The sequence below is a fragment of the Pseudonaja textilis genome, chromosome 6 (assembly GCF_049901715.1).
Source record: "Pseudonaja textilis isolate UNSWEBS1 chromosome 6, rPseTex1.2, whole genome shotgun sequence".
Lineage (NCBI taxonomy): Eukaryota > Metazoa > Chordata > Lepidosauria > Squamata > Elapidae > Pseudonaja > Pseudonaja textilis.
This window is the reverse complement of record NC_141995.1, coordinates 47,887,704-47,913,815: the sequence shown is the minus strand read 5'-3', so window position 1 is coordinate 47,913,815 and position 26,112 is coordinate 47,887,704. Positions and strand designations below refer to the sequence as shown.

Below are 26,112 nucleotides of genomic sequence, written 5' to 3'. Positions count from 1 at the left end.
TACTTTTTAGTCTCTGCATCCTTCCGTCAGACAGCGAGCTGCTGGGGCAAGATCTGAGGCAGGTAGCGGGCTCCGTCACACATTTATTTTATTGATTTGACAGAATAACAGAGTTGGGAGGGACCTTGTCAGTCATCTAGTCCATAACATGGGACTGCCATAACGTGGGAAAGTTGGAGCAATAAAGGGGCATTTTGAACTATCAGCTGATTATGCTGCCTTTGTGCCTTGCCCTGGGTCATCACACAGGTGGATCATGTCTCAAACCTCACTCCCAATCTCCCCATGAAGGAAACCTAACGTCAACTCATAAAATATTTCTATGGTCTTTTCTGAGTTGCCAACAGAAAGGGAGGGGGAAGGAGTGCAGCAGCTTGCAAAACCGAAAGTGCATTCCACAAATGTTTTCCAAGATAGTAACTAGGTGACCGAAGTTTCTGCCATGCAAAATTCTAACTGGAGAGCTTGATGACTCTGGGCTATGGATGTGTCCCATTGGAGAATATGAATTATGATACACCCGAGGGGTGGGGGGAAACCAGGGTCAAGGGTGACAAAGAATGATGTGTCTCAGAGTCGGCTGTACCCAGGCAATGCTGGCATGTTAACTCCCAATAAATCCTTTTGAAGTTTTGAAAATTCGGCTAGGGACTCATGATTTAAATGGGGGTAACTGCCAGAATCCTGACATCTAATACCATGGAACCTTGGGTCACAACCTTGGGTAATCCATTCCAGGACTATGGTCACAACTGATTTGGTTGTGACCAGAAGCACGATTGTCTGCACATGCATGGACAAGAATTGGTGTCGAACGGTAAATCGCCCATGGCAGGAAAAATCACCGCAGCTGTGTCTGGTCACCACCTGAAGATGTGTTTGTGACTAGAAACAAAACTTTGCAGAAAATTCTGTTTGTCACCTGATTTGGTCATGAACAGAAGTGTTCATGACCCAGGGTTCCACTGTACATCCTGCTGAGAAAAAATGCATTAACTGAGCATTAGGACTGTGGCATCCTTGGTGCTCTCTGAGCTTGGTGGTTTTCTTACAGACGTCACATTACCACTATGTAACGTGATCAGTGCTGGAAGAGAGTGGGGTTTGCTCTCTTTTTATATGCTGTTGGCTTGCTCTGTCAGTATTGGTGAGAGTATTCTTCGTGGTTTCCTGATGAGGTATCCAGATAAGTAGAGAATAACACCAAGGTTAATCGATCAATTAATTGTTTACTTCTTGACCCGCAATCAAAAAGTAAGCAATAAACAATACGCAATCAAGGAACTACCAACTCAGACAATCAATCAAACAGTAAACAATGGCCCAGTAAGAAATTACCAAGAAGAAACCAACACTCCCACGAATACGAACAATACCAGCCACTAGTATATAAACAGAGAGTAAATCCCACTCCTTTTTAGCACTGATGATGTTAGCTAGTTTAGAAATGATACATCTATAAGAAAACCATCAAGCTCAGAGAGCACCAAGGACCTCAGATTTCAACGCTAAGCTCCAACTATTGTCTTCTACTAGTGTTATTTAAAACCAGCTTATTTAAACCTGGCTTATTTAAAACCAGTTCTGCAGGATGGGGTAAACAGTATGGATTCATTCACATGATGCACAAATCATGGTAATATTTTGCTTACCAATGTTTACTGAATAGATCAAACTGATTTATCTGGCACAATGGGTTACTTCTATGGCTTTGGAGAAATTCAGGTTCAATCTCTGCCTTGAGGAATTTTAAGTTTAACTGAGTAGGAAAGTCTAATAGAATAGGTAAATTTAATTGATTAAGGTTAATGTTAAGATAAACATGATTGTGAATTCTGTTGTGTTACCTTTCAAATTTTTTTTTGTTTATTGTAGCAATATGAATAAATCACGTCTTCTGAAAGGAGTCAGAATTACCAGGGCAGCCATGTGAAAAATATTCATTTATTCAGATGTGACATACCATAGCATTGTTCAGTTACTTTCTTTATTCTTGTAATATGGCTCCTTTATACTGACATAACTGTGACACATTATAATAATTTGCTATAAAAATGACAATAAGAATCTCAAAGGAATGCATTTCAGAGCAATGCGTGGTTTCAATATTATTATTTTTTAAATTTTTATACTGACATAACTGTGATACATTATAATAATTTGCTATAAAAATGACAATAAGAATCTCAAAGGAGTGCATTTCAGAGCAATGTGTGGTTTCAATATTACTATTTTTTAAATGCTACCATATACGGTATATGTACAACTTTTTTCTTTTTACAACCCCTGTAATCCCTTAATTTGAGGTAGAGTCAAGGCGACTGAATAGAGTTGAGTGTTTACTGGCTGGACGCCCTTCCTAATGCCTACAGGGGGTTCACAGCAGTGGTGGTATGCTTCCGGTTTGGACTGGTTCACCTGAACCGGTAGTAAAAAAAAAAAAAAAGCCTCATACGATCAGCTGAGAAGAGGAAAAAGACAATCAGCTGAGAGGAGAAAGAAGAGAAAAGTGCAGGATTGGCCATCCCATCCACCCATGTGCTTTTATCTTCTTTATCCTCTCAGTGGATTGGCTATGCAGGCCTCAGCTGGTGTGTGGAAAGCTGCGTGTGAACTACCGAACCAGTATTGGAACAGATAGGATCCAACTGCTGGTTCACGGCAGCTATTTTCTCTTTGCACTACAGCTAGTCCTTGGCTTACCACAGTTCATTTAGTCATTCTCATCATCATCATCATCATTTAACAACCCCATAATCCCTTGTGATGCGGTGAAGTCTGGGTAAATGAATGGAGCTAGCTGAGTGTTTTAATGGCCGGATGCCTTTCCTGTTGCCAATGCAGAGGTTTTTTTTTTTTAGCATATATATTCTCAGTGTGCCCCAAGAGAGAGAAATAGCTGCCTCTACCTAGTATCGAACTCACAGCCTCCTGATTGTCAGACGAGAACTCCACCTCTAGGCCACCACACCAATTCATTTAGTGACCGTTCAAAAGTTACAACGGCACTGAAAAAATGTGACGGAGGACTGTTTTTCACAGGTACAACCATTGCAGCATCCCCACAGTCATGCAATCAAAATTCAGGTGTTTGGTAACCGGTTCATATTTAGGACTGTTGCTGTGTCCCAAGGTCACGTGATTCCCCTTTGGTGACTTTCTGTTAAGCCATGTCAACAAGGAAGCCGGGTTCACTGACCCACCGAATTCAGCGATAAACTTATCAACTGCAATGATTTGCTTACAAAAGTGGCAAGAAGAGGTCGTAAAATGGGGCAAAACTCATTTAGCAACGGTCTCGCTTAACAACAGAAATTTCGGGCTCCATTGGGGGACGCGGTGGCTCAGCGGCTAAGACACTGAGCTTGTCAATCAGAAAGGTCAGCAGTTTGGTGGTTCGAATCCCCAGTGCTGCATCATGCAATGAGCTTCCGTTCCTTGTCCCAGCTTCTGTCAACCTAGCAGTTCGAAAGCATGTAAAAAAAATGCAAGTAGAAAAATGGGGACCCCCTTTGGAGGGAAGGGAACAGCATTCCGTGTGCTTTCGAAAGCTTTGAGTCCTGCCGGCCACATGACCGTGAAGACGTCTTCGGACAGTGCTGGCTCTTCAGCTTTGTAACAGAGATGAGCACTGCCCCCTAGAGCCGGGAACGACTAGCACATAGGTGCGAGGGGAACTTTTACCTTATTGTGGTCCCAAGCCAGGGACTACCTGTAGTCCTTTGAGTTGTTCTAGGCTCTGGTGGGTGTTGGATTTGATGGTATCCAACCACTGTGATCTGTGGTGGCCTGGTCTCCTTTTACTGCTAACTCTTTCCCACAGAATTGCTTTCTCCCGTGAATTCCCCCAGATGACATGGCCAAAATAAGTGACTTTTGTCATTTTGCCTTCCAGGGACACACCTGAGGTTATGTGTTCCCATGTTTGCTTGTTGGTCACCATCAACATCTTTGTAATACTGTGGTACTACAGGGTCTTCCCCCACGACCACCAAATACTCTCCTGGCAGCAAACTGTTTTTTTAGATTCGTACTATTTCCCTTGCACTTTCTAAAATGTTTATATGCACCTTTTAAAGCGAGCAAGCAAACAAACAAACAAACCGTTCAGCTTTTCATGCTTTTAAAACAAACATTTACAGCTCAAAGTTTCAACTCTGCAATTACAAGCATTCTCTTCCTGGTTGTATTTCATTTTCATCCATTAGGGAAATAAAATGTAAATCGTAACATCTTGTATTGTTAATGAAGTTTAATGCATATTGGGGGCAAAGAGAAGAGAACAAAAACCATTAAAGGGAACAAATGGATGGCTACAAAAATTGATAGCGGGTTCTCTCTCTCCTCCCCTCCCTCCCTCTCTCTCTCTCTGTCTTCAATGCAAGACTCTTTGGGGATCATTGTTATGCTTCAGGTTTGTTCTGTTCAACTACTCACATCTATTAAGTGCCCACCATGCACACGCTAGTCTTCTATACAAGCAGTTAGACCAGAGTTGTCCAACCTTGGCTACTTTATTTGAATGCTTTATTTGGCCATGTGCTGTTGTACACATGAGGAATTTGACTCAGGTGGTGAAGCTCTCTATGCGCAAGCAAAGCAACAAAGGAGTAGGAGAGGATTGTGCATAAGCGCACGATCGTGCCTACCGTCCCTGTCCTATTCTCCCCATTTATTCATATCTATTTCCTGTACTCATACTCATGTTTATTCTTAGACCTATTATCTTGTAAATGATTGACAAATCAAATCAATAAATAAAATAAATAGGATAGGATAGGGCAGTGGTAGCTAATCTTTTTGGGCTCCTGTGCCAAAAATTGCACGCGTGCCAGCATGCACACACTTATGTTCTAGCATCCAGAATGCAATGCATGCCACCCCATCCCCCCCATGCCACCCCCTTACGTGCACTGCACCTCACAGCTGATTTTTGGGCTGGTTTGAGGCCTGTTTTGGTCTCCCAGAGGCTTGGAAAAAGTATTACAGGAAGTGACCAAATGGGCCTATTTTTCAGCCTGCAAAAGCTTTCCTCAAGCCTCTGGGAGGCCAAAAAAGGACTCAAATGAGCCGAAAAATCAGCTATGAGGCACGCACATGCACAGTGAGATAAGTTTTCCTGCAGCTCGCATGCTGGCACAAATGGCTGTGCATGCCACTTGTGGCATGCGTGCCATAGATCCGCCATCATGGGGATAGGGTAAGGTAGGGTAGAGTAGGATAGGGTAGTATAAGTGAAGGGTGGGACAGGGCAGGGTAAGGTAGAGTAGGGTAGTGTACTATATCATACCATAAGGTAGGGTAGGGTAGGGTAAGGTAAGGTAGCATAGTGCAGCATAGCATAGGGTAGGGTAGAGTAGAGTAGGGTAAGGTAGAGTAGTGTAACATAGCATAGCATAGAGTAGAGTAGGATAGGATAAGGTAGGGTAGGGTACCATAGCATAGGGTAAGCTAGAGTAGGATAAGGTAGGGTAGGGTACCATAGCATAGGGTAAGCTAGAGTAGGATAGAGTAGGGTACGGTAGCATAGGGTAGGGTAGGGTAAGGTAGAGTAGCATAGCTTAGAGTAAGGTAGGATAGGGTAGAGTAGATTAGGGTAGGGTAAGGTACCGTAGAGTAGCATAGTGTAGGGTAGGGTAGGCTAGGGTAAGTTAAGGTAGCGTAGTGTAGCATAGCGTAGCGTAGGGTAGGGTAGAGTAAGGCAGGTTAGTGTAACATAGCATAGCGTAGAGTAGGATAGGATAAGGTAAGGTAGGGTAGCATAGCATAGGGTAAGGTAGAGTAGGGTAGAGTAGGGTAAGGTAGCATAGGGTAGGGTAGGGTAAGGTAGAGTAACATAGCATAGAGTAGGGTAGGATAGGGTAGAGTAGATTAGGGTAGAGCAAGGTATTGTAGAGTAGCATGGCGTAGGGTAGGGTAGGGTAGGATGGAACAGGACAGGACAGACAGAACAGAACAGAACAGAATTCTTTATTGGCCAAGTGATTGGACACCCAAGGAATTTGTCTCTGGTGTATAAGTTCTCAGTATACATATAAACAGCAACTGGACTTTCTGGTTTTTCTTTGAAAACATTTCGCTTCTCATCCAAGAATTCTTCCATCTTCTTCAGCTTCTCAGATGAGAAGCGAAACGTCTTCAAAGAAAAACCAGAAAGTCCAGTTGTCTCTTCAAGAGGCACCTTTGGGAACAACCATGACCTGGAGGGATGAGAATCTCCATAGACATATAATCAGCAAGTCATAGGTGATAAATCATAGTTACAATCATTCATCATATGTTACAAACCACAACTGATCAATTATAAAAAACCAACAGAAGAAGCTCGTAAGAAAGATGAGAAACGATGAGAAATGAGACAGGACTGTGGGAATTAAGTGTTCTGCAGAGTAATGGCTGGTGTGTGTGTGTAATGGTACCCATGCTGGCTCAGGAATTCTGGGAGTTGAAGTCCACAAGTCATAAAAGCAACCTAGTTCCCACCACTGCAGTCGAGAAAAGACACTACCTCAGGTGGGATTAAAAATTTTTAACAACTGTTTCTGTGGGTGTGACTAGGTGGGCATGGCCATGGGTGGGTGTGGCTTCTTTTTGGGCAGCATATACACACACACACACTGGGATTTTTTGCCTCCTGGGCCTCAGGGAAGCCTTCTGGGTGAAGCAGTAAGACAGCAAGGGGGATCCCAGCACAGCTGATCATCGGAACAGCTGATTGTTGGGAGGGGAAAAAAAGAAATACCTTAAGGAGTGACTGGGCGGGGGAGAACGCAGTCAGCAATGTTGGGCATACGTGCGATGTCACACATGCGCGATAAGGACTGATTGGGAAGGGAGGGAGGGTGGAGAAGAGTGGGCGGAGAGGGGCAGGGCCAGCCAGGGGCACAATTTGCCGGTTCTCCAAACCGCGCAGAATCATAATAACCGGTTCAAACCAGTAGAAACCAGTAGAATCCCACCCCTGCGCCACATCCTGCTATGACAGCAAAGCTCAGAAAATGGTTATGAGGGCCAAAAGGCCATAGAGTAAACCACAAGGATAAGCAACCAAAACCTGTTGTCCTTCCATAGCCAAGGTGGAAGCGAAGATTTTGGAGGCTGAGAGGCTGCACCATCCAATAATGATCAGGACCATCAGAGTCCCAAGGACGCCTCTGAAAGAAGAAGAACAGTTTAGGAAAGGTCAGGAGCAAAAATATCAGGACTCCCATGTTAACTTTCAGTTACAATTTGTCCTTCAAAAATCTACTCAACCAATGGTGACTGAACAACTTCACTTCTACTTCCATTGACCAACTCCAGGGAGGTTACGGAATGAGCTACAGCTTGTGAAGACACAGGTAGTTCTCGACTTAAAGCAGTTCGTTTGGTGACTGTTCAAAGTTACAAGGAAACTACCAAGCTTAGAGAGCACCAAGGACGCCACAGTCCTCCTCCTCCTCCTTTCTGCAAATCCCACCCCTTTCTAGCACTGATGCTGTTATCTAGTTTCGTCATGAAATGTCTGCAAGAAAACCACCAAGCTCAGAGTTCACCAAGGACCTCACTCCTCCTCCTCCTCCTCCTCCTTCTCCTTTTCCCCTCCTCCTTATTTCCTCCTCTTCCTCCTCCTCCTTTCTGCAAATCCCACCCACTTCTAGCACTGATGCTGTTCCCTAGTTGAGTCATGAAACGTCTGCAGGAAAACCACCAAGCTCAAAGTTCACCAAGGACCTCACTTCTCCTCCTCCCCCTCTTCCTCCTTTTCCCCTCCTCCTTATTTTCCCCCTCTTCCTCCTCCTCCTTTCTGCAAATCCCACCCCCTTCTAGCACTGATGCTGTTACCTAGTCTGGTCATGAAATGTCTACAAGAAAACCACCAAACTCAGAAGACCCCACAATTCAACCCGAGCTACAAATACTCTGTCGAAAAATGCATGAGCGCCATTTCTTCCCATTCACAACATTTCAGAGGATACTTACTGCAAAGAGAAAAATACGGCGCAGGTGGACAAGATCACCATGGGCAATAGACTGTAGCCAAGCACACTGGCGACGCATCCGTGGGAAACCCCTGCAAGGCTCATCAAATTCAACAGAGCATGGATGGCTAGGCAGCCGATCACACTGCTGCCGTAGACGTAGCCAAAATGGACTTTTCCTGCCTGCAGAAATGAGCAAAGAGAAGAGGAAGGTGGTTGGGTTAGAGAAGCGAGGCTGTACCCTATTTTTCAATCTGGGGTGTCCTCGACTTATGATGACATCTGAGCCCCAGATTTCTGCTGCTAAGTGAGACATTTGCGAAGGGAACTTCACCCCCATCTTACGACAGTCCTTGCTATGGATGATCCGTGAATCACTGTAGCTGGTCAGTTAGTAAACAGTGGTTAAGAGAACCTGGCTTTCCACCGAAGGTCACAAAAGGGGATCACATGATCCCGGGACACTGCAACCATCGTAAATAGGACTCAGTTGCCAAACATCCAAATTGTGACCCTGGGGATGCTGCAACGATCGTAAGTGTGAAAAAGCGTCATTGGTCACTTTTTCCAGTGCCATTGTACTGTGAACGATCACTAAAGGAACCATTGTAAGTTGAGGACTACCTGCATGTGTATCCGGTGTGTAACATCATTAGTGTCTGAAATGAGTATCTGCTTCCTCTGCAGTCGGTAAGATTTTCAATAGTTTTACTGTGTTTCCCCCAAAGTAAGGCCCTGTCTTATATATTTTTTTTGCCATCACAAAGGCACCAGGTCTTATTTTGGGGGAATGTCATCTACTGATTAATCTCACTTGCGTGGGTCACTACCAGCCTCCTTTTCACTGTCAGAGAGAGGCCTTCAAGAACTCCTTCTTCTGCGACCAGCAAGACTAGCGAAAATGTTTAAAGATAAATCAACAAAATGTTGGAAATGTCACCAAACACCAGGAACCAGTGGATGTATTCAGCAGGTTCTGACCAGTTCTGGAAAACTGGTAGCAGAAATTTTGAGTAGTTCAGAGAACCGGTAGTGGAAATTTTGAATAGTTTGGAATACCACCTCTTACTGTGCCCACCCTCATCTATTCTCTACCTCCCGAGTCCCAGCTGATTGGCTGTGTCTTCCTTTGTTGCCCTACAAAGGAGAATGGAGCTGGAAAGCAGGTTAGTGGGGTGGGGAGGGAATGAGGATTTTACAGTATCCCTCCCCTGGAGTGGGGTGAGAGTGGAGATTTTACAGGATCCTTCCCCTGTCACGCCCACCAGGCCACACCCACCAAGGCACACCACGCCTGCCAAGCTACACCCACAGAACCAGTAGTAAAAAAATTTGAATCCCACCACTGCCAGGAATATATTATCATATGTGGTGGACTTGCACAGAGGCTAAAAGGTATTGGACTAAAATACACACATGCTTGGAAAAAATGATTAAACAACATATAGAACTGAAACCTGAAATATTCCTATTAGGAATGGCACCAGAAGGTTATAGTAAAGAAAAGATTTATTTAATTATACATGTACTAACAGTGGCTAGAATTGTATTTGCCCAAAATGGGAAAAGTGATAAAATACCGATAGAGGAAAAAATAATTGAAAAAATATTTGAATGTGCAGAAATGAATAGATTGACACTAGAAATTTTTTTAAAAAGAAGTTGAATATTACATGGTATGGAATATGTTTTATCAATAGATAGAGAATAGAACCTAAAAAAGATTTGATGTATTTACAGAGAAATTAGAGAAATTTAAGCGAAGTTATAATGTGTGATATTATTATTGTATATGGGAATATATACAGGAACATTGATGAATTGTTAGATTTGATAAGAAGAATATCATTTATAATATTTCAAATAATTGAAATACGTATTCAAGTCAGTGCACAATTGAAATGGAGTGGTTTGTTGTATATTAAAAAAAAAACAATAAATGTTTTTAATTTTTTTTTAAAAAGGAACTTCTTCTGAGGCTGGCAAGGCTTTCCTGAAGGCCTCTGCATCCCATAACTAAGCTCAGGATCGATCATCAAAGAGATAGCAAGTGAAAGCCAGCATTGGAAGAAACCGAAAATCAGTTGCGTCCCATTGAAGTGTTCAGGTTTTATGCACAATCCCTGAATAAAAACAACAGTTCTGCTCAGTTTCCTAATCCGCAGTGCATGTGCACCTATTTTCATTTAAATTAACCCCTTCCCTTTTGAACATTAATAATGTCAGAGTACAATGTGTCCAGTAAGTTCCAAGATGAATGCTTTCAATTACCAAAGCAGGTGGCAAGGAAGGAATAACAGAACAATAGAGTTGTGAAAGGGACCCTGAAGGTCTTCTAGTCCAACCCTCCCTGCTCAAGCAAGAGATCTACCGTTCCAGGCAGCTGGCTGTCCAGTCTCTTCTTAAAAACCTCCAGTGATGGAGCACCCACAACTTCTGAAGGCAGAGCTGTTCCCCTGATTAATTGCTCTCACTGTTAGGAAGTTACTCCTTAGTTCCAGGTTGCTTCTCTCCTTGGTTAGTTTCCATCCATCATTTCTTCTCCTGCCTTTGGGAGCTTCAGAAAATAGTTTGACCCTCCCTCTTCTTTGTGGCAGCGCCTGAGATATTGGAACACAGCTATCGTGTCCACCCCTAGTCCTTCTGTTTATTAAACTAGACCTACCCAGTTTCTGCAACCGTTCTGCATATGTTTTATCCTCCAGTCCCCTAATCATCTTTGTTGCTCTTCTCTGCGCTCCTTCTAGAGTCTCAACCAGGGGTGGGATTCAAATTTTTTTACTACCAGTTCTATGAGAGGGTGCGCTTCCCACATGCGTGCGCACTTTGTGTATGTGCGCACGATTCAAAATACATCAACTTCAAGCACTACAGCTTACCTTCTAGGGCAGCGCAGGTAAGTAAAACAGCTGAGGCGCGGGAATCTACTGTGCCATGCGAATCAGCTGAGCTGAAAAACGTGGAAATATAGGACAGGATAGGGTGGGGCAGGGAGACGGAGTCAGCTGATCGTTGGAGCTACAGGTTCACTAGAACCAGTCCGAAAAGGCAGCATACCAGCTGTCAGGGCTCCGGTAGTGACCCCCATTTAAATCATGAGTCCCTAGACGGATTTTCAAAGCTTAAAGAAGATTTATTAGAAGACATGATGGTGTTACCTGGGTGTAGTCAACTCTGAAACACATCATTCGTTGTCACCCTTGACCCTGGTTTTCCCCCACCCCTCTGGGTTAGCCTAATTCATATTCTCCATAGCCCAGAGTCGTCAATCATGCTCTCCAGTTAGAATTTTGCTGCGGCCGAACTTCAGTCACCTAGTTACTATCTTTGAAAACATTTATGGAATGCGGTTTTGGTTTGCAAGCTGCCACACTGCTCCCCCACTCCCTTTCTGTTGGCAACTCTAAAAAGATCGTTGAAATATTTTATGAGTTGACACCACCACTGGTCTCAACATTTTTTTAATAGCGTGGCAACTCAAACTGGATGTAGTATTCCAAGGGTGGTCTTGACAAGGCCTTATAAAGTGGAAGGAATCTCCAGGTATGACTTATGCTACATATTTCTTTTTTAAATATCTCAGGCCGGCTATAATATTGGAGTCCATGATTGACCGTTAGGTTCCCTTCATGTGGAGAAGTCTAACCTACCAAGAGCCACGTGGATCCCAGAGCCAAGCAGAAAACCAAAGGCCCAGCCAGGTCTGTCTCATTCATAATGCCGGCTTCAGCTGGCTTCACGGGGTTCAGCACGGTTAATGTTTTTTGCCAAATGTGGTGGAAGTTGATTCCCAGCTCTGCAACAGAAAAAGATTCATTAGGTAAGTGGGGTAGGAAAAAATCTCTTGGTAACGGTGCATCAAGGATCTCAAGAAACAAAAGAAGAAGTTGGGTGTGATGTTCTAATGACTCATAAGATAATTGAACATCTTAATTGGGTCTCCAACTGTAGAAAGTCAGCACCCACCTATCCTCCTGGAGAATGAAATATTTTGAGGGTTATTCAGGATAGAATATTTCCCCTAAAGGAGAAGTGGGGGGAGGTAGAAATCTTAAGGGAGGTAGAAACTAGCCCCAGTTTCCCTGCCCCAAGCAGAAACTGAGGAGGCCAGCTTTTAGAAATGCAGATCCGGTAATCCCGTTCAGAAAGACTGGGTCAGGCAGAAACTCTAGAGAAGCAACCCAATAGGCAGGCTTAGCTCAGACAAACACCTAGGATTTGCACTTCCCTTTTTGCCTATAGAGCCAGCCATGACCGCTTTCTTTCTTAAGCAGCCTCCAACTTTATTCCCAACTTGGAACTGGAATTGGATTTTTCTTCCAACACAACTAAGGAGGGACGGGATTCTAAAATGATCAACATGAAATCCATGTCAAATTAGGACAGGGAAAACTGTGCAAAAACAAAACTATACTATAGGATTACTATAACTGAACATTCATGTCGTATCATGAATGAGATATCAGCAAAGAGTTTGGACTAGTGGTTAAAGCACCGGGCTAGAAAGCAGGAGACTGTGAGTTCAAGTCCCATTTTAGCCATGAAAGCCAGTGGGTAACTTTGGACCAATCGCTAGGAGAGCATGAGTTCTAGTCCTGCCTTAGCCATGAAAACCAGCTGGGTGACTTTGGGCCAATCAGTAGGAGATGGTGAGTTCTATTCCCGCCTTAGCTATGAAAGACAGCTGAGTGACTTGACTTTGAGCCAATCCGTCTCTCTCAGCCCAACTCACCTCACAAGGTTGTTGTGGGGAAAATAGGAGGAGGAGGATGGTGTGTTGGATATGTATGCAGCCCTGAGTTAGTTATAAAAATAATATAATACAAAACAAATAAATAAAAACTAAATGTTTCTCTGTTGCATTCTGTTCATTTGGATTTTGCCAGGACAAATATGGTATGCTTTGATTTACAAAACACGCGCACACACACACCTTTACAAAATGAACAATAACCTTAAAAACATGAATGATATCAAAGCTGAATGATATCAAAACCTGGGGATTTTTTAAATAACTTTTTAAAATAACTATATTATAAAATATAGACAAAACAAGATATATATTTTCCCAAGGTGACTGAGGGAGTCCCATGTTAGATATAAGCTTAATAATGGAATTGTTTCAAAGATCGTAAGGCAAAAAAACCCAAAGATTTAAACGGATATATCTTACATTGATTCAGAGAAATCAAATTCGGTTTTTACTTGTACAGATTTTTTTTTAAAAAAAAAAAATCCCCTTCAAGGGAATTAAGTTAATAAAAGACAACGGAATTATGGAATCAAATCCCCACATGAGTATCTCATAATGCTATTTTCTCATGAGTAAAGGGACCAACATTTAGCATCAATATTTTGTAGGGTTAAAGGCACGTTTGGGACTCGATCCTTGAACAATATTCTATAATCTGCAAAATTGGGGGGCTCATTGGGTCATCGACACTCGTGGTACAGTGGCTGGGAGGTAGAGCTCTTGCCTCACAATCAGAAGCTGTGAGTAGGTAGAGGCAGATATTTCTCTCTCTGGGCACAACAAGAATATATCTGCTGAACAAAACTCCACCTTGGTGACAGGAAGAGCATCCGGCCAGTAAACATTGAGCTCCATTCAGTTGCTCAGACTCCACCCCGCGAGGGATTATGGGATCATAAAAATAAGATGGTGATTGGGTCATTGACACTAAATTTCAAGGAGAGCCCAAAGGAAAGATGAGATATAACAGAAGTTAAAACAAATATCCGTTGTGTGGAACTTGAACAATTATGAATCTCTGTACTTCCCACCAAACAATTGCATATGCAGTGAGACTTTTGATGGTTTATTATTCGCTTATAAATTCTCTTAAATGAAATGAAGAAATAGAAGGATAAAGGCCTGTTAAAATACAAATCGATCCTAGACTTCCAATTAACAATTTATCTTTATACCCAAGATCAATTAATATTAAACCATCAAGAATACTTTCGAGGAAATCAATACAATGATAAAAAAAATTACATAGTTGTAAATCCAGTTAATATTTCTTTTGCTGAACCTGACCACATGTTCTATTAATTTTCTTCAAGGAGGTTGCTCTTAGGTTTCGGCTAAAAGGACTAAAAGATATTAATTCAATTTTCTCTTGTAAGGGATTTGTAGAAATAAAATTGGTGCAGATGTTATAAACCAAGTAGTGCAGTTTCTATATCTTTTTAACTTGTCAGTAACATCATTTAACGGGACGCGGTGACTCAGTGGCTAAGATTCTGAGCTTGTCGATCAGAAAGATCGGCAGTTTGGCAGTTCGAATCCTTAGCACCGCATCACGGAATGAGGTCCCATTACTCATCCCAGCTTCTGCCAGCCTAGCTGTTCAAAAGCACGTTAAAAAAAAAATGCAAGTAGAAAAATAGGGACCACTTTGGTGGGAAGGAACAGCGTTCCATGTGCCTTTGAAGGCGTTTAGTCCTGCTGGCCACATGACCACGGAGACGTCTTCGGACAGCGCTGGCTCTTCAGCTTTGTAACGGAGATGAGCACCTCCCGCTAGAGCCGGAAACGACTAGCACGGATGTGCAAGGAGGGGAACCTTTACCCTTAACATCATTTAAGGAAAGTTACTCTGAAGTCAACCAGTGTATGATTGCATTCCTAAGTACAGGTATTCTTCCACTTACGACCACGACCAAGCCCAAAATGTATGTTACTGAGTGAGAAATTTATTAAATGAGGTTTTGCCTCACCTTAGGATTTTTCTCACCGCTTTTGTTAAGTCAATCACTGCAGTTCTTAAATGAACAAAATGGTCGTTCAGTGAGTCTGGCCTCCCTGTTGACTTTGCTTTTCAGAAGGTTGCAACAGGGCATCGTATCACACGACCCCGGCAGTGGTGGTATGCTGCCAGTTCACACCGGTTGTAGTGACCCGGTAGTGCTAATCAGCAGTTGGGGGCCCCCCACCCTCACCCTCTCCTGCAGAGGTGTTATTCAGCTGGTTCGGACCAGTTCTGGAGAACCGGTAGAGGAAATTTGGAGTAGTTTGGAGAACTGGCCAATTCCATCTCTGACTGGCCCCGCCAGCCCCATCTCTTCTCTGCCTCCCATTGAGTCCCAGCTGATCGGCTGGGTCATCTTTCGTTGCCCTGCACAGGAGAATGGAGCTGGAAAGCAGGTTAGTGGGGTGGGGAGGGAATGGGGATTTTGCAGTAACCTTCCCCTTTTTCCCCGAGTTGATTCTTATTCCTTGACTGTTCCCTTCTCCTGGCAGCTCTGCACATGCGCACACTAGAAACAGGCTCCAGCTTTTCTTCTGCCCCACTGATCTCCAACTCCAAAGGCAGCTGATAACAGTCTGGTGGCCCTGGCTCCCTCTCTTCTCTGCCTCCCATTGAGTCCCAGCTGATCGGCTGGGTCTTCTTTGGTTGCCCTGCACAGGAGAATGGAGCTGGAAAGCAGGTTAGTGGGGTGGGGAGGGAATGGGGATTTTGCCCAGGAGTGGGGGTTTTGCCATATCCTTCCCTTGCCACGCCCACCAAACCATGCCCACAAAGCCACACCATGCCCACAAAGCCATGCCCACAGAACCAGTAGTAAAAAAAAGTTTGAATGCCACCACTGTACACTGGATACAGCAACCATCGCAAGTGTGAGTCAGTTGTCAAGCATCCAAATGTCAATCATGGACCGTAGGTATGCTTGCAAGGATGAAAATGGTCCTACATCACTTTTTTCCCTGGGCTGTTGTAACTTCGAACGGTCATTAAATAATTTTGTACACCGGATTTTACGCTCTTTGACATACCAAACTTAGTGGTTGTGCAGCAGAGTAGATCTACTGAGAGTCGCAGGAACATTTTTTGACTTTTGGAATAATTGACCCTTAAAAAGAACCTATGAAAATTTATGATGAAATATGTAAACGAAATGATAAGCATTTTGTTAATTATGGGCATCTTCGCATGGTGTCTGATTATGCCGTATAAATACAGAGGGAAAGGCAACGTGATGAAATCAGAGTGCAAAATTTATTGAGATGCTGTCATCTAGAGGCAATAAAGTGCATGATGCATGTGCCATAAATATGATTTTATGTCTTTATTTCCCATGCAAATAGGGGTGCTGTCATTTCAAACCTAAACATGTGTCTGTGGTTACAAATGCAAGGCAACAAATTAAAATGGATTTCCCCCCCCCTTCCCATGTTTGTTTGTTTGTTTTGCAGGAAATTAGCACCCACCTCTCTCCTAGAAAATTGAAATATCCTTGGAAATATTAAAAAGGCAGAATATTTCCCCTAAAAGGAGTAGAAACTCAGAAGCAGAAACTCACCTCAGAAGTAGAAGCTCACACCCACCTTTGTTAATGGGTGGGCCATTAAGGCTTGGGACAGAATATTTTACATAACAAAGATCTCCAGGTAGAGCTATAGGAATTGCCCAAAGCCTTTTCATTACATCATTGTCCAGCAAGGCTTTCAACCAAGCCTGGGACTCAGGACAGCCTACAGAGTTGCCCCTGCATGGCCTCATGGGAGTCTGACAACCAATCAGAATACAAGCTCAAATTCAAATCCCAACAGAGGGTATAAAACCCAGGCACTCTCAGCCCTCCTCCTCCTTCTTGATCTTTTCCATCACCTTGGAGCATGTGATCAGCCTTTTCACTTTGGAGCTCCAAGCCATGTGGTCCTGCCCACCATTAAACCATCATTCCAAACAGCCTCCATGTTTCCAGTGTCTTTTTTCCCCACTTGGAACTGAACCCAGAAGGATATTTTCTTCCAACAGTTTAATTTGGCACCTTTGGACATGAACATCATTTTAAACACATTTTACTTCAAAAGTTAAGATCAAGCTAGTTACAACTTCGGTGTGGCTTGTCTCAAAAAGAAAGATGTAAAGGTGTAGAGTAGAGGATCATTTGGTGATCATTTGGGGAGCTTGTGGGCTTCTTGCACTGGAAAGTCAGAACTTGCGCAATCTACATAAATGAATTTTATTCTTAGGATTTGGATATGGCCAGTCTAGAGAAAAGAAGGACTAGGGGCCACATGATAGCAATGCTCCAGTACTTGAGGAGCTGCGACAAAGAGGAAGGGGTCAACTTATTTTCCAGAGCATCAGAAGGTAAGACAAGAAGCAATGGATGGAAATTAATCAAGGAGAGAACCAACCTGGAATTAAGGAGGAACTTCCTAACAGTGAGGACAATTAACCAGTGGAATACCTTGCCACCAGACATTGTGGGTGTGTCATGCCCCTGTTGGAATCTGATTCCGAGGGAGAGGTAGAACAGCTTACAGGGAGTGGGAGTGTGGCTCTGGTGGCTGTGGAGGAAACTGGGGAAGGGCACAGGCCGGTTGGGCATTCAGAGGAAGACCCAGGTCCATCCCCTCTTCATCCTAGGGCACACAGGGAGGAACGGATAAGGGAGCAACGTGGGTTGAGTGGTTCACGGGGGAGGAAAAGGCCCTGATCCTCTTCATGGGCTGCAGCTGGTAAGACTGTTTAAAAGGGCAAACTGAGCGTGGCAAAGTTGCTGGAAGCAAACCGTGAAATTATTCTGGTTTGTCAAGTCTTATCTGGGTTCTGGCATCCTCCCAAGGACGTGTGTTTTGTTATCTTTTGATGTTTTCAATCCCTTATCCTGCCCTGTCTCGCTAATTGCTGCAGTGTGGTTTGTGTTGGTTTTGATTAATAATTTATAGGTACGTTGAGTTTGGATGGAATTTCTTCCCTTTAAAACCTGTTCTTGGGAGAGTTTTTTTCTCCAGCGGATGATAATTGGACATTGGAGGCCAAGCTGGGGGAATTAAAGGGACTTTACCTATTTTTGTGACTTTGTTGCTTTTGTGTCATGCCCCGAGTCATCACAGGGTGCTTCATCACTGGATGAAGAACAAACTGGACAGTCGCTTGTCTGAAATGGTATATGATCTCCTGTTTGAGCAAGGGGCTGGACTAGAAGACCTCCAAGGTCCCTTCCAGCTCTACTCAGATTGATTGAATACTGGCAGATTGTATGTAGAGGCTAAGATGTTGGGCTGACATCAAGAAGACCCAGAGTCTAGTCCTCCCTTCACCGTGGAGGCTGACCGAGCGACTTTGGGCCCGTAACTCTGTGTAGCCCAATCTGGACCACAAGGATATTTTTGTTGTGGGGGAAAATAGGAAGATTTGCTATCTTGAGAAGATTAGATTTGAGCTAAGTGTGGTCCTTTCTGATTCTACGTTTCTAGGATCTTGAGCTCCTGAAGGAAAGGGGAAATATAAACCCAAGAAAGAAATATGTTGATCTTCAGTAAAGGTCCAGCAAAGTAAAGATTTTATGTACTTTATAGAATTCACAGTATTAGTGAACATAATACATGACTGGGCAGTGCTGTGGCCCGCCAGCAGCCAGTGGAGCTGGCGGCAGAGTCGGACAGCGAGGAGGTTGGGGAGGAACGTGGGCCAGTCCTGGAGTCTGGGGAAGGCTCTGACGAGGGCTCTGCATCAGAAGCAGAGATAGGGCCAGGGCCATCCGACAGTTATCAGCTGCCTTTGGAATCAGAGATCAGTGGGAAAGAAGAACAGCTGGAGCCTGTTCCTGATGAGCTCATGCACAGAGCTGCCAGAAGAAGGGAATAGTTAAGGAATAACGGTCAACTCGGGAGTAAAGGCACAGGTGAATAGGGAATGGCCCCTCCCATAGGGAATAAAGAGGACTGAAAGGGGAGTGGGGTTTGCAGGAGACAATTAGTTCAATTCATTAAGGTGAAAATCTGTTCCTGACTTGTTGCCAAGTATTGTCTGCTACAGTGTGGCATTTGGAAGATATGGCCTGGCAACTCTCCAAGCCTGATAAAAGGTCCGTAGTTGTGAAATCTCATGAAAGACTGTTGGCTGGGACTTTGCTGGAGAGGAATTCCCTTTAACCTAAAATAAAAGGGGTTTTATCGGGACAAGAAGTTGGCTTCGTGATTTTGGGAAGCCTGGGCCAGAATAGGCAGGGGGAATGAATGGAGAACAAGAGGAAGGTAAGGTAAATTATTGGTTAGCCACGAATCTGTGAGAAGCATTCATCAGCCAGAACATACAAATGGTATAATTGTTTAGGTTTTGTACCTTCAAGCAATGGTGGCTCATCCTCCAAACTATCGAAATAACTCTGGTTGGATGGGAACGGAGAAGCATCTGTGGGTTGGAAGATCTGGCCTTCAAGTGGCTGAGAAGAACAGGCATCGGATGGCAGCCAAGGTCCTGGCTGGAACCTGGGACAAAGAAAGCATTCAAAACAGGGGCTGCTGGAATGGAGACCTTCGTGGGAAGGTAAAGATTCAGCGAAGGTTTCTTTAGACCCGGAGGGACATCCAGATTCGGCCACTTTAAGACTTGTGGACTTCAACTTCCAGAATTCCTCAGCCGGCATGGGAATTGAAGTCCACAAGTCTTGAAATGGCCAATGGAAACCTATGCTTTAGACCGTTGGTTGTCAACCTTTTTCTTCACCATGGACCCCCATTAAATACCTTCTTTCCTTCCTTCTCCCATCTCCCCATCTCCCTCCCTTCATATTCTCTTTTTCCTTCCTTCTTTCCTTCTCCCATATCCTTTCCTTCCTATCTCCTTCCTTCCTCGTCTCCTCTTCTTCTTTCTTTCCCTCCCTCCTATTCCCATCTTCTTACCTACCTTCCTCCATCCCTCCCCTCCTATTCTCTTCTTCCTTCCTTCTTCCATATCCTTTCTTCCTCATCTCCCTCCCTCCCTCTCTCCCTCCTTCCTCCCTCCCTTCCTATTTTTTTCTTCCTCTCTTCTTCCATCTCTTTTCCTTCCTATATCCTTTCTTCCCCATCTCCCTCCCTCCCTTCCTTCCTATTCTCTTCCTCCTTCCGTCTTCCATCTCCTTTCCTTCCTATCTCCTTTCTTCCCCTATCTCTCTCTCTCCCTCTCTTCCTTCTTCCTCCCTCCCTCCCTTCCTATTCTCTTCTTCCTTCCTTCTTTTATCTCCTTTCTTTCCTATCTCTTTCCTTCTCCCATCTCTCTCTCCCCCTCTGTCCTTCCTTCCTTCCTTCCTTCCTTCCTTCCTTCCTTCCTTCCTTCCTTCCTTCCTTCCTTCCTTCCTTCCTTCCTTCTCCTGCACTAACTCACCAGCAGAGTTGAGGCACTGATGAGGTGGAGGTGGTAAATGGGCTACATCGTTTTATTAGGGCAGCCAGTAGATAAACTCTCAAAAGTCCTAAAACATGGCACTGTTTAGCTGGATTTCTTCCTTTAAATAGGTACCATAAAGTGTTCAACTGTGCAAATAACTAGGTTTATTTATGTAGATTGCAAATATATGCTCCATTTCGTTGCAAATTTAATGCCATGCTAAAATGAAATAATGTACATTCTCACTTTTTCCCGGAGTTTTCGGTTCTTCCAGAGCTTTCCCCTTGATTGTCAGCAACATAGTTTGATTGGTAAAAATCGATATCGAACTGCAGAAAGTCTGCCATCCTAAGAAGGGTTTAAAAATGCTCATAAGCACTGAAGACTTAAGCGTTTTACCCAGGTAAACATTTACAGAGCAGTGAAAATTGCCTATCGGGCCAGGGGCAATTTTATTTCTTGCTAATTAGCAAATTGTGTTTCAAATCCAAGCAGGGTAACCTGCTTCAATCTTACCCACCTTCGTTTCTTTAAAAATATTTTACACAACAATTATTCCATGCGGCAGTTTTACTTCTTTCCTAATTAACAAAAATGGGTTTGCCAAATACAAAACAAACAAACAAACAAACAAAAAATCTGATTTATTTTTAATAAGTAGGGTAAACTGGGGGGTTTTAATGGGAAATATGACATTTCCTATGAATTATGCACAAATATAATTAGGAGCTGAAATGTCACCATTCCTAAAGCACCTCCAGATATTTTTAAATTTTCAATTGTGCTTTGAAATATCATTAATATTTCTTGGAAGTACTGAATCTGAACAGAAACAAGCCATCCACAAGCTGTTTTCCCTCATTTAAGAGGTGCAAAAGCTAAGAACAGCTGCGTTTGATGAAACTAGCCCCTTTAATAAAATTAATATTTAAAGAACCTACCTTAAAAACTGATTCAGTTTTACAAACCGCCAAATCAACCAACTGTTTCCTTATATTAACCCAGGTGATCCTGGGCTATTTATAACATCCTAAATTTGGCCTCCCAAAGGACAGAACAAAAAAGCATGTGAGGCAACATTTCCAAAAGGATTGACTTGCCAACAACACTAATAACTGAAGAGAAAGAAGACATCATGACCATTGGTTGTCAACCTTTTTCTTCACCATGGACCCCCATTAAATACCTTCTTTCCTTCCTTCTCCCATCTCCCCATCTCCCTCCCTTCATATTCTCTTCTTCCTTCCTTCTTTCCTTCTCCCATCTGCTTTCCTTCCTATCTCCTTCCTTCCTCATCTCCTTTTCTTATTTCTTTCCCTCCCTCCTATTCCCATCTTCTTACCTACCTTCCTCCCTCCCTCCCCTCCTATTCTCTTCTTCCTTCCTTCTTCCATATCCTTTCTTCCTCATCTCCCTCCCTCCCTCTCTCCCTCCTTCCTCCCTCCCTTCCTTTTTTTCTTCCTCTCTTCTTCCATCTCTTTTCCTTCCTATATCCTTTCTTCCCCATCTCCCTCCCTCCCTTCCTTCCTATTCTCTTCCTCCTTCCGTCTTCCATCTCCTTTCCTTCCTATCTCCTTTCTTCCCCCTATCTCTCTCTCTCCCTCTCTTCCTTCTTCCTCCCTCCCTCCCTTCCTATTCTCTTCTTCCTTCCTTCTTTCATCTCCTTTCTTTCCTATCTCTTTCCTTCTCCCATCATCTCTCTCTCCCCTCTGTCCTTCCTTCCTTCCTTCCTTCCTTCCTTCCTTCCTTCCTTCCTTCCTTCCTTCCTTCTCCTGCACTAACTCACCAGCAGAGTTGAGGCACTGATGAGGTGGAGGTGGTAAATGGGCTACATCGTTTTATTAGGGCAGCCAGTAGATAAACTCTCAAAAGTCCTAAAATATGGCACTGTTTGCTGGATTTCTTCCTTTAAATAGGTACCATAAAGTGTTCAACTGTGCAAATAACTAGGTTTATTTATGTAGATTGCAAATATATGCTCCATTTCGTTGCAGATTTAATGCCATGCTAAAATGAAATAATGTACATTCTCACTTTTTCCCGGAGTCTTCGGTTCTTCCAGAGCTTTCCCCTTGATTGTCAGCAACATAGTTTGATTGGTAAAAATCGATATCGAACTGCAGAAAGTCTGCCATCCTAAGAAGGGTTTAAAAAATGCTCATAAGCACTGAAGACTTAAGCGTTTTACCCAGGTAAACATTTACAGAGCAGTGAAAATTGCCTATCGGGCCAGGGGGCAATTTTATTTCTTGCTAATTAGCAAATTGTGTTTCAAATCCAAGCAGGGTAACCTGCTTCAATCTTACACCTTCGTTTCTTTAAAAATATTTTACACAACAATTATTCCATGCGGCAGTTTTACTTCTTTCCTAATTAACAAAAATGGGTTGCCAAATACAAAACAAACAAACAAACAAACAAAAAATCTGATTTATTTTTAATAAGTAGGGTAAACTGGGGGGGGTTTTAATGGGAAATATGACATTTCCTATGAATTATGCACAAATATAATTAGGAGCTGAAATGTCACCATTCCTAAAGCACCTCCAGATATTTTTAAATTTTAATTGTGCTTTGAAATATCATTAATATTTCTTGGAAGTACTGAATCTGAACAGAAACAAGCCATCCACAAGCTGTTTTCCCTCATTTAAGAGGTGCAAAAGCTAAGAACAGCTGCGTTTGATGAAACTAGCCCCTTTAATAAAATTAATATTTAAAGAACCTACCTTAAAAACTGATTCAGTTTTACAAACCGCCAAATCCAACCAACTGTTTCCTTATATTAACCCCGGGTGATCCTGGGCTATTTATAACATCCTAAATTTGGCCTCCCAAAGGACAGAACAAAAAGCATGTGAGGCAACATTTCCAAAAAGGATTGACTTGCCAACAACACTAATAACTGAAAGAGAAAGAAGACACATAATTTTTCAACTATCGGTCATTTTTGCTCTTGAATCTAAAGTCCTCGTTATCTAAAATTGATAAAGGAGACACCAACAGATATTGCTAAACTTACACAAAAGAGGGAATATTTGAGGATGTCAAATGCACCAAAACCGCGCAAAAGTTGTACTTATAAAAACGTGTGCAATAATTCTGTCTGTAGTCAAGAAAAACCCAACAAAAGCTATTCGAAAAGAGAGGATCCTAATCAATTTAACGTGGATTAGAATAGTACAGAATTGGAAGGCACCTATTTGGAAACAGAAAGAGTATTTGCTGTGTGAGCAAGAAGGAGACAGCAAGGAGCCTGGGCATGGCTTAGCTCACCTGTTCTGTACTAAAGCTGCTCAGTGCTGTGAAACTAAAACTGAAACTCCTCTCCTCTGCTTGTGTTTTGCATTTGGAAGAGATTTCCTTTCAGGTGGGGAGGGGGAGTAGAACTCCTTAGCATCAGAGCATGTTAATAATAATCATATAGAAAATATTAATGCTATGATGGTCATTTTGAACAATTCTTTCTTAGTGAGCACCTAGAAGCTAAGAGGAACATGCATGCCAAATTTGAAGTTTGTAGGCTTTATGGTTCTGGAGATTTTGTGATAATTCATGAGGGGTATTTTACTGTTATATATATAGAAGATTATTCTTCATAGCTAATGTCCCAAAAGTTGATGTGAGTTCCTTCAAAGGTATAATAACGCATCTCTTTTGTAAATCCAAAATAAGAAAATTGTCCATATCACTTTTCTGAATTAAAAGCCACATATCCAAGTCATTCTTTGGGTTTGTTATTTGCTTGTCCCATTAAACTATTGATACCTCAGTCGGTTTCATTTGTTGGTCTAGTAGACAGGCAGTCCTTGACTTGTGACCGCAATTGCGCTCAAAATTTCTGTTGCTAAGTGAGGCACTTGTCTTATGTTCAGGGGAATGGGGTAGCTTTTCAAGACAAGGAAGGAGGTAAAAATTAGGTGGCCATTTTGTTTTATTTTATTAAACATTTTGATTCCTAAAAGCAATAATTTCATCTTTCCATTACTATACAGAGCATTAAGCATCTGCCCAGCGAACCTTCTAAGCAATCAATGCATTTTGGCAGCAACATGGCATGGGTTTAAATATAATTTCTTAAATGTATTCAACAGTGTATTTAAATGCTAAGCATTTCAACTATAAGAACATCCTTGATTTCCTTTGCGGTATGAATTTCGCCTGATGCTGCAAAATTTCTAAAAGGTGAAGCAGAAACAGAGAATTTATCTTTTGGGTCAAATAACCATAAGTCAGGATATGTTAATCGCTGCTCTTTTATCCAGTTTGCTGAAGAGTTCTGCTATTTCTTGGCTGCACTTTGAGGTCCTCAATGTACAACGGTTCATTTAGTGACCATTTCAAGTTACAATGGCTCTGAAAAAAAGTGACTCAGTTAGGACCATTTTTTTCACACTTACGATAATCGCAGCCTCCCGGTGATCAAAATTCAGGTGCTTGGCCACTGATTCATATTTATGATGGTCTCAGTACCCCGGGGTCACGTGATCCCCTTTTGTGACCCTCGGGAAGCCAGATTCACTTAACAGCCATGTTATTAACTTGTGATTTACTTAATGAAGACGGGAAGAAAGATCGTAAAATGAGGCAGAACTCACTTAGCCAACGTCTCACTTAGCGTAAACATAAATTTGGAGCTCAGTTTTGGTTGTAAGTTGAGGACTACCTATAGGGTTATCCAGATTTTTACCGATAAAGGTAAAGGTTCCTCTCACTCATGCGTGCTAGTCATTTCCGGCTCTAGAGGGCGGTGCTCATCTTCATTACAAAGTTGAAGAGCCAGCGCTATCTGAAGACATCTCCATGGTCATGTGGCCGGCAGGATTAAACGCCTTCGAAGGCGCATGGAACGCTGTTCCCTTCCCACCAAAGGGGTCCCTATTTTTCTACTTGCATTTTTTGCTTGCTTTCAAACTGCTAGATTGGCAGAAGCTGGGACGAGTAACGGGAGCTCAGTCCGTGATGCAGAGCTGGGAATTCGAACCGCCGAACTGCCAACCTTTCTGATTGACAAGCTCAGAGGCTTAGCCACTGAGCCACCGTGTCCCTGTTTTTGCAGTTGGGGGAGGCCTAAATAGTATTTTGGCGACTGTGGTCAGTGAGAAAACCAAGGCAGGAAAAATTAAATTCGGGGGTTGCATAAAACTCAAAGTCTTGGGATATTCTGCCACAATGCAAAAAATGATGCGTACCAGTTCGAGAATTCTTCCATATTATTTTCTTCAGAATGTTTATATGTCATTACGTGAGTTTCTGAGTTACTGAAAAACATAATGGGCTTTATTAGCAAATCATTTTAAATGCAGCAGGCTGTATTATTTTTTTTAAAATTGCTATAGCCAATTGGCCTTTCAGAAAAATTGTTAAAATGACAAACAAGATTGTGTTGTTAATATCTCCGGCTATTCCGCTGTGCTGAAAACTAATAACACTAATTGTAGATGTTAAAACAAAAAACAGGCGCAGGGTACATTCCGAAATCTATCTGCTACTACTTGCTATAATAGAGGTAGTCCTTGACATACGACCGCCACTGAGTCCAACAAGTCTGCTGTTAAATGAGACATTTGTTAAGGGGGCTAACAAATGACTGAGAATCTCCATAGACTTTTACAACATAATCACCAAACTGGTTGTAACACCGGTTGAATCCCATCCCATCAACTAGGTACATATTTCTTGTGCTTACCATTATAATTCATGCTTTGCTTACCACGATAACAACAATCACATTTTCTTGTATTATCCAATATAATCTATTTTTTAAAGAATCTTCTTATTGCTTTATATATTCATCTTGTCCATTTTAATTTATGTTATTTTCTAACAGTTGATAAAAATACATCCCATCCCATATAATATTCAATTTCTTCTTTTTCTTTGATTACCATTGTTAACCTATTCATTTTAGTTTACTTTATTATCCAATATTTTTTTTTGTTTTTATGTTTTAAAAAACATCTCTTTTGGTGAACAATGTGGTTCCAGGCAGGGGTAGGATACGACAGGGCTAACTACCGGTTCGGGATTCACGAGCTTCC

The 26,112-nt window shown here is 42.6% G+C and overlaps 1 protein-coding gene across 2 annotated transcripts; it reads right to left on the bottom strand.

Annotated features, from left to right (window-relative positions):
* Nucleotides 1–5,953: 5,953 nt before the first annotated feature.
* Nucleotides 5,954–22,976, bottom strand: YIPF7 (Yip1 domain family member 7). Of its 2 annotated transcripts, none has more exons than XM_087936807.1 (6): nt 22,801–22,976; nt 22,106–22,207; nt 19,046–19,191; nt 11,612–11,757; nt 7,963–8,144; nt 5,954–7,154 (listed from the first exon to the last, which is right to left on the bottom strand). In XM_087936807.1, the coding sequence occupies exons 2-6, from the start codon at nt 22,204–22,206 to the stop codon at nt 6,992–6,994; spliced, it is 738 nt and encodes a 245-aa protein (XP_087792933.1). In that variant the 5' UTR covers nt 22,207; nt 22,801–22,976; the 3' UTR covers nt 5,954–6,991. The 2 variants fall into 2 exon arrangements, with proteins under 2 accessions (XP_087792933.1, XP_026555415.2); XM_026699630.2 differs by lacking the exons at nt 22,106–22,207; nt 22,801–22,976 and adding exons at nt 20,318–20,419; nt 21,013–21,072 and having other exon boundaries at nt 6,859–7,154.
* Nucleotides 22,977–26,112: the final 3,136 nt, after the last annotated feature.